The sequence below is a fragment of the Schistocerca piceifrons genome, chromosome 1 (assembly GCF_021461385.2).
Source record: "Schistocerca piceifrons isolate TAMUIC-IGC-003096 chromosome 1, iqSchPice1.1, whole genome shotgun sequence".
NCBI classification, from domain to species: domain Eukaryota; kingdom Metazoa; phylum Arthropoda; class Insecta; order Orthoptera; family Acrididae; genus Schistocerca; species Schistocerca piceifrons.
Window position 1 is genome coordinate 852,552,346 of NC_060138.1, and position 12,388 is coordinate 852,564,733.

The following is a 12,388-nucleotide window of genomic DNA, read 5'->3' on the forward strand; positions in this document are numbered from 1 at the left end:
CCCCGAGGTCGGTTTCTACCAGTTTTTCCATTCGTCTGTAAAGAATTCGCTTTAGTATTTTGCATCCGTGACTTATTGAACTGATTGTTCGGTAATTTTCACATCTGTCAGCACCTGCTTTCTTTGGGATTGGAATTATTATATTCTTCTTGAAGCCTGCGGGTATTTCGCCTGTCTCATACATCTTGCTCACCAGATGGTAGAGTTTTGTCAGGACTGGGTCTCCCAAGGCCGTCAGTAGTTCTAATGGAATGTTGTCTACTCCCGGGGCCTTGTTTCGACTCAGGTCTTTCAGTGCTCTGTCAAACTCTTGACGCAGTATCGTATGTCCCATTTCATCTTCAACTACATCTTCATCTACATCCCCTTCCATTTCCATAATATTGTCCTCAAGTACATTGCCCTTGTATAGACCCTCTATATACTCCTTCCACCTTTCTGCTTTCCCTTCTTTGCTTAGAACTGGGTTTCCATCTGAGCTCTTGATATTCATACAAGTGGTTCTCTTTTCTCGAAGGTCTCTTTAATTTTCCTGTAGGCAGTATCTATCTTGCCCCTAGTGAGATAAGCCTCTACATCCTTACATTTGTCCTCTGGCCATCCCTGCTTAGCCATTTTGCACTTCCATTTTGCACTTCCTGTCGATCTCATTTTTGAGACGTTTCTGTTCCTTTTTGCCTGCTTCATTTACTGCATTTTTATATGTTCTCCTTTCATCAATTAAATTCATTATTTCTTCTGTTACCCAAGGATTTCTACTAGCCCTCGTCTTTATACCTACTTGATCCTCTGCTGGCTTCACTACTTCATCCCTCAAAGCTACTCATTCTTCTTCTACTGTATTTCTTTCCCCCATTCGTGTCAATTGTTCCCTTATGCTCTCCCTGAAACTCTGTACAACCTCTGGTTCTTTCAGTTTAGCCAGGTCCCATCTCCTTAAATTCCCACCTTTTTGCAGTTTCTTCAGTTTTAATCTACAGTTCATAACCAATAGATTGTGGTCAGAGTCCACATCTGCCCCTGGAAATGTCTTACAGTTTAAATCCTGGTTTCTAAATCTCTGTGTCACCATTATATAATCTATCTGAAACCTGTCAGTATCTCCAGGCTTCTTCCATGTATACAACCTTCTTTTATGATTCTTGAACCAAGTGTTAGCTATGATTAAGTTGTGCTCTGTGCAAAATTCTACCAGGTGGCTTCCTCTTTCATTTCTTACCCCCAATCCATATTCACCTACTACGTTTCCTTCTCTCCCTTTTCCTACTCTCGAATTCCAGTCACCCATGACTATTAAATTTTCATCTCCCTTCACTATCTGAATAATTTCTTTTATTTCATCATACATTTCTTCAATTTCTTCGTCATCTGCAGAGCTAGTTGGCATATAAACTTGTACTACTGTAGTAGGCGTGGGCTTCGTATCTATCTTGGCCACAATAATGCGTTCACTATGCTGTTTGTAGTAGCTTACCCACACTCCAATTGTTTTATTCATTATTAAACCTACTCCTGCATTACCCCTATTTGATTTTGTATTTATTACCCTGTATTCGCCTGACCAAAAGTCTTGTTCCTTCTGCCAGCGAACTTCACTAATTCCTACTATATCTAACTTTAACCTATCCATTTCCCTTTTAAAATTTAATAACCTACCTGCTCGATTAATGTATCTGACATTCCACGCTCATATCCGTAGAACGATAGTTTTCTTTCTTCTGATAACAACGTCCTCCTGAGTAGTCCCCGCCTGGAGATCCGAATGGGGGACTATTTTACCTGCGGAATATTTTACCCTAGAGGATGCCATCATCATTTAACCATACAGTAAAGCTGCATGCCCTCGGGAAAAATTACGGCTGTAGTTCCCCCTTGCTTTCAGCCGTTCGCAGTACCAGCACAGCAAGGCCGTTTTGGTTAGTGTTACAAGGCCAGATCAGTCAATCATCCAGACTGTTGCCCCTGCAACTACTGAAAAGGCTGCTGCCCCTCTTCAGGAACCACACGTTTGTCTGGCCTCTCAACAGATACCCCTCCGTTGTGGTTGCACCTACGGTACAGCTGTCCGTATCGCTGAGGCACGCAAGCCTCCCCACCAACGGCAAGGTCCATGGTTCTTGGGGGAAGCTTTCTCTAAGTCTACAAATGCTAGAAAAGTAGGTTTGCCTTTCTTTAATCTCTCTTCTAAGATAAGTCGTAGGGTCAGTATTGCCTCACATGTTCCAACATTTCTACGGAATCCAAACTGATCTTCCCCGAGGTCGGCTTCTATCAGTTTTTCCATTCGTCTGTAAAGAATTCGCGTTAGTACTTTGCAGCTGTGACTTATGAAACTGGTGAAGGAATTTCAGAAAAGTTTTAGTAACTTTGTTGTAGCAGCAGAGTTTAACACTGCATAATTAAGGTGTCCTCTATTGTATCCAGAATCTTAACTGTTTTAAACGTAAAACTTCACAGTTTTGGTCTCATTTAATTTATTTGAAAAGATAACCAGATTCATCTTTGTAGCCATCATTACATCTTATAAAAACAATGATGTAGATAAGGTAAAGCTGTTAACTGAACTAATTAACAATTTAATGATGCCTAAAATTCAACCCAAAAGTGGTTATCTGTTCAAATAAATTAAACTGCAAGCAAGACTGTGAGTTCAACTATTTACACGGATGTCAATGCCACAAATTTCCTCCAAAGGTCAAAATCCTCTCCTCTTATCTTTGCTGTTTTCTTGGCCTGTTTGTTCACAATCTATATCTATACTCGACAAGCTGTCTAATGAAGCATGAAGGCAGGTACTTTGTGTACTGCTGTAATTTCCTCCCTCTGATGTTCCAGTTGTGGATGATTTCTGGGGAGACCATGTTTGTTAAGCTCCTGCATGAGTTTAGATTTCTGTCATATTACTGCCATGTTCATTTTGCAAGCTTTGGAGTAAATAATATCTTGGTTTGACTCCTTTTGGAAAACATACTTTAAAAATTTGTATCAGTAGGCGTCTCTGTGATGTGCAACAACTGTCTTGTATCATCTGCTGCTGGAGTAGCTTGCTCACCCATGTGATGCTATTATGCTTACTAAATGAACCTGTTCCAAAACATGCCGCCTTTCTTTTCTCTGTTAAGTCAACCAGGGAGGAGCCCAGGAGTAGAGAATGTCAGAATATGGTTTTGTAAGTTACTACCTGTGCGAGCAAATTACGTATCCTTAACATTCTTTCAGTCCCTTTCAGATTGGCATCAGTCTTCTCTTTGTTGTCCTCCTGTAATTCAGTCTGTACACATACCTTCAGATATTTAATAGTTGTTGTTGTGTTCAGTGATTGACTGTCTATGGTGTAATCAAACAATAGTAGATCCTCCCATCTGTTCGTGTGCAATAATGTATGTTATGTTAGTTTATATCTAGTGTCAACTACTAGTGTTGCTTTATAAAATCAGTCCTTCCAGATTACCCATCAAGAAAAGTCATCTTGTGTATTGCACTTACAGTATTCCTTTTTAAAGTATTTTATCATATGCAAGTCTCGACAGTTGACCTGTTGAGCAGAAAATGAACAACTCATATGTTTTACAAAAATGAAATGCCATTCTTTGGCCCAGTTATCTGCAAACGGAAAGAATTTTTTGTTGTGTGCCTCCAGTGAACATGAAAACTAAAGAAAAGTGGTCTCGATGCTGTCTATAAACTTGAATTTGCACCATAGCTTACTGGTAATATTATATTTGTGAGAAAGCAGAAGCTATAGGTATTTAACAATGATTTACTGTGCTCACTTAACTTTACTATACTTAATGTAATTAGTTAGGCTTTCACGGCCCCCTCCCCCTTTTTTGTTGTGGAATTGCCACGGTGGATCATTCACAGGTATATTTGCCATTGTTTGGTAGCATTTCTTGTTTCCAGTGTCTTGCTAGCGTACTTGGCTTGAAACATCATGGGTGAAATGTCAGGAAGAAGAACCAATAGTGGATAACGTCTGTTATGCTTAGAATCGTGACCAGATGAATTCTGCATCACCATAATTAATAATAAATATTACAATACTGGAAATTACAGATGTAAACAGCAAACAGAACGTGAGGATAGCCAGCTGCTTGTGAGCTTCCTTCTATAATTGGTAGGTGGTGTGTTATCATATCTCCTACTGTAAACTAAAGAGGTGTTATTCATTATTTTGAGACAACCAGAGTAAAATCGAGAAAGACTAACCAAGCAAGCAACCAACCAGAAAATGGGAGCTGTAACAGAAAGGGACAAAGAAACCAAATGAGGGAAAGATGTTGCAGTTAGATGTACAGTGAAAGGGAAGAATATACTAATAAAAGGGGATACAGATGAGCGGGGAAATAGCAGTTACAAAAACTAAATAGGAAGGAACAGAAAAGAGAAAGTAACATAAAGGATTGAAGGAAATCATTGTAAAAGTGGATAGCAAAATAATGATAACCATTATGACTTTTTTTTTCTCTTCGTATTTTTCTCTTCTTTTCAAATCCATCATATGTCAAGAGCATTTTCAGCACTATGGACTTCCCCAGATGTTTCTACATAATTCTAGTCTCATCTAATAAAACCTCTCCCATGACCCACTTCATGCCTAAAATTAATAAACATTATCTTGTGCAGGTGATGTTAATGAGTATGCCATTGATGGAAGAGGTGTACCGCAAATGCTGTCAACTTGCAGAAGAAAAAGACAAGGACTCAGATGATGGGCGTGATTTTGTACACCCAACACGGCTCATCAATTTCCTTGTTGGACTTCGTGGGAAGAATGAAACTATGGCAGTAGGTGGTCCATGGAGCCCATCACTCGATGGTCCCAATCCTGACAAGGACCCTGCAGTTCTCATTCGTACAGCCATCCGTACGTGTCAGGCTCTTACTGGCGTCAATCTCAGCAGTTGCACTCAGTGGTAAGTTCTACCATTTCATTCTTTTTGTTTTGGGCACTGAACTGTGATAGTGTCAGTAAGATGTGGTACTTTTTGTAACTCCTGCAATTTAATTCATTATTGCTAACATTGCTCACAAGGGTAAGAAAAGTAAAAAAAGAAAGAAACTACTTGATTTATTCTCAGTGCAACAGACTGCAAGAGATGTACAACAGAGAGGAAAGGTATGTGCCATGAGATTGCTTTGTAGTTTTTCAGCCCTGCATCTGAATAGAGGAAAACAGCTGCAGATTGGAGGGTAAGATACAAGAACCTTTTAAAGCAAGGACTGCACCCTCCCCCCTTCCCAAAAACCACACACACACACACACACACACACACACACACACACACACACACACACATTGCAGGCTTATACGACTGGAACAAGCCTGCAAGCCTGACAAATACACTATTATATTCAGTCGTTTCTCATTTTAGTTATCTCTTAGCCCTCCACTGACTATTAAAATGTTAATTATTAAAAGTGAGGTATTGAAACAAGCACTTCTACATCTTACACATTATTTGTTTATTACCATGGATAAGAGTGATAAAGACAGCTTGAAATAATGACTTGTACACTCTCCAGATATTTCCAAAACAAAATGCTGAATGTAAGCACACATAAAAATAGTTTTTCTAGTGACACTTTGTTTCTGCCTTGGGTAGAATCTGCTGTGTAAGTCTTTGTGATGGTAAAAATTGCTTGATAAAAAGTGGTATGTGGTCATAAGCTGATGACTCCAGTGGTCCCCTTTTCTGTTGACTTGCCTTCCCTTGTCACTTTAGAGCCAGCATGATATAACAAAGATGTTACTCCAGGACCTGTCATCAGTATTTGAGGGTGTTCTGTTATTCTTGACATTTGAAGGCTTTATTTGAGTAGGATGAAGATGAGATCTTGATACTGAAATTCCAAACTGTCTCCATTCACATGACAGTCTTTTAATGTTATGTATGTTACGTCTGCTCCCCCACATGGTCATTCGGAACAGTAGCAACTTAAAACATCTACATTTTCTCATCAACTTTTAATGTGTAGTTATTTTAATAGCATCTTATGCTTGTTCCTTGTCTGAATCATCTTTAGTAAACACTTCATTAACCTGTCATACATTGATGCATGTTTAAGTGACATGAAATGCTCTTCATGTTAATCATTGAGAAATTTCAGCCTCATGTACACTGATAAGCCAAAACATTATGGCCACTACACACCACAACCTTGGACGCCACCCAGTGGCGTTGCGGGCACATTACGCGGTAAACAAAAGTATATAAGTGGAGCAGATTCAGGCAGGGGATCACCTCAGTGAGAATATGGGCTGCAAATGGGGAAATCTATTTAGTTAAATGACTTTGACAAAGATCAGATTATTATCACATAGAGCCTGTGAATGAGTATCTCAAAAATGGTGAAACTGGTCGAATGTTGCATGTGCTAGTGTCATAAGGGTCTATGGAAAGAGGCAGGAAACTACCACTAGGTGCTAAATGGGTGGGCATCCATGACTCTTCACAGAATGTGGGGTTTCGAGACATGTTTGCTCTGTGAAGTAGGATGGGTGGATGATGACCTGTGGCATCTCTACTGAATGAACTCAATGCTGGTGCACGCACAAGTGTTTCGTAGCACGCCATTCATCGCATATTGTTGAACCTGGAGCTCTGCAGCGAACCACCTCTATGTGTTCACATGTTGACCCAGCAATATCATCAGTTGTGATTGCAGCAGACACAGAACATCGGGAAATGATCATTGATCTGTGGAAATGGGATGGCTTTTTGTGTGAGTCACACTTTTGCTACCCTAGGTTGCTGGTCATGTCTCGGTGACCAAATTTACCTGATGTAAATCATATGGAACCCACTGGGGTCGCTATTGGGCACCATCACTGGGTAAGCAAATCAGCGGCCCTTTATTATTTATATGAATTACACGACCTGTATGTAAACATCTAAAACCACATACCTCCACAAACCTACCAACAAATTATCGGATCCCTAATATGCAGAATCAGTATGTATTTCATTCCAAAGGTGGCCAAACAAGCTATTAAGCAGGTGGTTATAATGTCTTGGCTCATCAGTGTATAGATGATGATAGAGTAGTGACCGTCAACAATGGTAAGAAGCTACTTGGCGTATTAGCTATTGAAAACTGTGGTAAAACACACTTAGTGTTTCACTATACTTCCGCCCATTTGTGTACTATATAATACAAATTTTGATAACTTTTTACTAACAGTCCAAAGTATTATTGTGTAGATGAAAATGATAAAATAATAGAAATTGTGGGTGATTTTTATCTTACATTCATTACATCTCTGTTGTAAAAAAATACATAGGTGAGGTGAGTAAACGCACATATTTGCACATCCCAAACAGTATTTTTGAAATTTTCCCAGCAGATAGAATATTCCATTGTTTTTCTGGCATGCATCTGGCCATCATAGCTTCCTCTTCCTTACCAAACACTACCAAAGAAAATTTGTGACTAATTCCTATTGTAATTCGAGCTATACTTCATGGGGGGGAGGGGGGGGGGGCTCGTTTGTGTCATCTAGATGTCATAATTGTTATAGCAGCACAGTAACAGATAAAACTTATGTATCAAGGAGAGAATGTTCATGTCGAGTACAAATAAACATAGAGCTGCCTGAGAAACTGAATACCCACACTGCTTTAGAGTCGAATGTTGCATCTTTCAAATTGATTATACGTGACAAAATGCCAGGCAATGAAGTGTAAGCCTTCAAGGACACACAGTACACCTTTTGGTGAGCAGGTGGTTTCATGTGGCTGGAGGTTGACAAGTTTGGAACTTGTCTGCAGAATCAACGTTCCAAAGATGTCATAGGCTTGAAATTATATCTGAATTTCCAAAAGTGGTACATTTCATAAAGCCTGCTTGCCACTTCCAACAAGATTGCAGTAAAGTAACTGCAGCACTAGTGTAAAAGAAAAAAAAATTGATACACCTAAGAGATGTACAACTTGCATTTTGTCATAGCAGCTCATCCTTTCCCATTTGCTTGGAAGTTTGGAAGTATGCTGATAATGTAATCCAATAAAAATCAGACTGTGTCCATAAAGACTCCACCACAAAACAAGTCACAAAGTTCTGCAACTGACAGTTCTTTCAAAGACAGATTTTTTAAAATTATTTATTTAAGTTCTGTTATTAACTTAGGAAATTAGAATAAAAAGCAAAATATGCTAACAGAGCTGGAAGATATCCTAGAAAGATGGAAAGAGTATTTCTCAGAAATGTTAAATTGCACCGATCCACACATAACCTTCAATTACACAATGTCTGAGAGTGATAGCATTAATAATGGTGAATGTAGAATGACAGAACAGGAAGTGATCCACACCATTCAAAAGCTCAAAAACAACAAGGCAGCAGGTGAGGACCAGATATCAGCAGAGATGTTAAAAGAGGTCAGAAGCAAACTACACAAAGAAATTTATAACCTTATCACAATGATCTGGAAAACTGAAACACTGCTGGAAAATTGGAAAACGGCAATAATTTGTCCAATACACAAGAAAGGAAACAGAATGGAATGTGGAAATTACAGAGGAATCAGTTTGCTGAACATAACATACAAAATCCTCTCAATGATCATTCTGGAAAAACTTAAACCTTACGCAGAAAACATTATTCATGGATTTCGAACAAACCATTCCACAACTGATAATTTGTTTACTATACGACAGATCTTTGAGAAATACTGGAAATTTAACAAAAACATCCACTGCCTCTTCATTGACTTTCAGCGAGCCTACGACAGCATCCACAGACGTCGCCTCTACAACACATTATGAGAATTTAATATACCCAGTAAAATCATTAGGATGATACAACCGTGCTTGGATGGCTCCCAGGCAGCAGTGAAGTTCAGAGGATCCATATCCCCCACCTTTCCAATTAAAACAGGCTTAGGACAGGGAGACGCTCTTTCATGTGTCCTCTTCAACCTTGCACTGTAGAAAGTGGTTCGAGAGAGTAATGTACATCTATACAATGGTCTCAGATTCAAACACAGTGAAGTATAACTCCTGGCTTATGCAGTAGTTATTGGGAGCTCCCACGTTAGGCGGGTGATGGAGCCCCTTAGGGAGATAGCGGAAAGATTGGGGAAGAAGGCCAGTGTTCACTCTGTCTGCTTGCCGGGGGGTCTCATCCGAGATGTGGAGGAGGCCCTGCCAGCGGCGATAGAGAGCACTGGGTGCACCCGACTGCAAATTGTTGCTCATGTCGGCACCAATGACTCCTGCCATCTGGGTTCAGAGGTCATCCTCAGTTCGTACAGGCGGTTGGCGGAATTGGTGAAGGTGGAAAGCCTCGCTCGCAGGGTGGAATCAGAGCTAACTATTTGTAGTGTCGTTCCCAGAACCGATCGCGGTCCTCTGGTTTGGAGCCGAATAGAAGGCTTAAACCAGAGGCTCAGACGATTCTGCGGAGATCTGGGGTGCAAATTTCTCAACCTCCGCTATTGGGTGGAGAAATGTAGGGTCCCCCTGAATAGGTCAGGCGTGCACTACACGCCGGAAGCGGCTACAAGGGTAGCGGAGTACATGTGGAGTGCACATGGGGGTTTTTTTAGGTTAGAGAATTCCCTCCCTAGGCCCGACAAGACTCCTCCTGAGACGCGGCAAGGTAGGAGTAGGCAAAATGCAACAGGGAATAACAGTATTAATGTGCTAATAGTAAACTGCAGGAGCATCTATAGAAAGGTCCCAGAACTGCTCTCATTAATAAACGGTCATAACACCCATGTAGTACTAGGGACAGAAAGTTGGCTGAAACCAGACGTAAACAGTAATGAAATCCTAAACTCAGATTGGAGTGTATACCGCAGAGACAGGCTGGACAGTGAAGGGGGAGGTGTGTTTATAGCGATTAGAAGTGCAATAGTATCGAAGGAAATTGACAGAGATCTGAAATGTGAAATGATTTGGGTGAAGGTCACAGTTAAAGCAGGCTCAGACATGGTAATTGGATGTCTCTATAGGCCCCCTGGCTCAGCAGCTGTTGTGACTGAGCACCTGAAGGATAATTTGGAAAATATTTCGAGTAGATTTCCACACCATGTTATAGTTCTGGGTGGAGATTTTAATTTGCCAGATATAGACTGGGAGGCTCAAACGTTCATAACGGGTGGCAGGGACAAAGAATCCAGTGAATTTTTTTTAAGTGCTTTATCTGAAACTACCTTGAGCAGTTAAACAGAGAACTGACTCGTGTCGATAACATATTAGACCTTCTGGTGACAGAGCGATCATAAAGCGGTTACGGCATCGATGATTTCAGCCGTAAATAGAAATATTAAAAAAGGTAGGAAGATTTTTCTGTTTAGCAAAAGTGACAAAAAGCAGATTACAGAGTACCTGACGGCTCAACACAAAAGTTTTGTCTCAAGTACAGATAGTGTTGAGGATCAGTGGACAAATTTCAAAACCATCGTACGGTATGCGTTAGATGAGTATGTGCCAAGCAAGATCGTAAGAGATGGAAAAGAGCCACCGTGGTACAACAACCGAGTTAGAAAACTGCTGCGGAAGCAAAGGGAACTTCACAGCAAACATAAACATAGCCAAAGCCTTGCAGACAAACAAAAATTACGCGAAGCGAAATGTAGTGTGAGGAGGGCTATGCGAGAGGCATTCAATGAATTCGAAAGTAAAGTTCTATGTACTGACTTGGCAGAAAATTCTAAGAAATTTTGGCCTTATGTCAAAGCAGTAGGTGGATCAAAACAAAATGTCCAGACACTCCGTGACCAAAATGGTACTGAAACAGAGGATGACAGACTAAAGGCCGAAATACTAAATGTCTTTCCAAAGCTGTTTCACAGAGGAAGACTGCACTGTAGTTCCTTCTCTAGATTGTCGTACAGATGACAAAATGGTAGATATAGAAATAGATGGCAGAGGGATAGAGAAACAATTAAAATCGCTCAAAAGAGGAAAGGCCGCTGGACCTGATGGGATACCAGTTCGATTTTACACAGAGTACGCGAAGGAACTTGCCCCCCTTCTTGCAGCGGTGTACCGTAGGTCTCTAGAAGAGCGTAGCATTCCAAAAGATTGGCAAAAGGGCACAGGTCATCCCCGTTTTCAAGAAGGGGCGTCGAATAGATGTGCAGAACTATAGACCTATATCTCTAATGTCGATCGGTTGTAGAATTTTGGAACATGTATTATGTTCGAGTATAATGACTTTTCTGGAGACTAGAAATCTACTCTGTAGGAATCAGCATGGGTTTCGAAAAAGATGGTCGTGTGAAACCCAGCTCGCGCTGTTCATCCACGAGACTCAGAGGGCCATAGACACGGGTTCACAGGTAGATGCCGTGTTTCTTGACTTCCGCAAGGCGTTCAATACAGTTCCCCACAGTCGTTTAATGAACAAAGTAAGAGCATATGTACTATCAGACCAATTGTGTGATTGGATTGAAGAGTTCCTAGATAACAGAACGCGGCATGTCATTCTCAATGGAGAGAAGTCTTCCGAAGTGAGAGTGATTTCAGGTGTGCTGCAGGGGAGTGTCATAGGACCATTGCTATTCACAATATACATAAACGACCTTGTGGATGACATCGGAAGTTCACGGAGGCTTTTGGCAGATGATGCTGTGGTGTATCGAGAGGTTGTAACAATGGACAATTGTACTGAAATACAGGAGGATCTGCAGCGAATTGACGCATGGTGCAGGGAATGGCAATTGAATCTCAATGTAGACAAGTGTAATGTGCTGCGAATACATAGAAAGATAGTTCCCTTATCATTTAGCTACAAAATAGCAGTTAATTCCACAAATTATCTGGCAGTACGCATTAGGAGTGATTTAAAATGGAATGATCATATAAAGTTGATCGTCGGTAAAGCAGATGCCAGACTGAGATTCATTGAAAGAATCCTAAGGAAATGCAATCCGAAAAAAATGGAAGTAGGTTACAGTACGCTTGTTCGCCCACTGCTTAAATACTGCTCAGCAGTGTGGGATCCGTACCAGATAGGGTTGATAGAAGAGATAGAGAAGATCCAACGGAGAGCAGCGCGCTTCATTACAGGATCATTTTGTAATCGCGAAAGCGTTATGGTGATGATAGATAAACTCCAGTGGAAGAATCTGCAGGAGAGACGCTTAGTAGCTCGGTACGGGCTTTTGTTAAAGTTTCGAGAACATACCTTCACCGAAGAGTCAAGCAGTATATTGCTCCCTCCTACGTATATCTCGCGAAGAGACCATGAGGATAAAATCAGAGAGATTAGAGCCCACACAGAAGCATACCGACAATCCTTTCCACGAACAATACGAGACTGGAATAGAAGGGAGAACCGATAGAGGTACTCAGGGTACCCTCCGCCACACACCGTCAGGTGGCTTGCGGAGTATGGATGTAGATGTAGATGTAGATGTAGATGATATAGTGTTGCT

At 40.8% G+C, this 12,388-nt stretch overlaps 1 protein-coding gene across 2 annotated transcripts in view; it reads left to right on the forward strand.

The window, feature by feature from the left end:
- Window positions 1-12,388, forward strand: part of LOC124715625 (cell division cycle and apoptosis regulator protein 1-like) — a 263,366-nt gene that overhangs the window by 136,794 nt on the left and 114,184 nt on the right. For both annotated transcript variants that reach the window (XM_047243109.1, XM_047243110.1), the window contains exon 10: window positions 4,627-4,916. In XM_047243109.1, coding sequence (XP_047099065.1) covers window positions 4,627-4,916 — 290 coding nt within the window. The remainder of the gene's footprint in view (window positions 1-4,626; window positions 4,917-12,388) is intronic.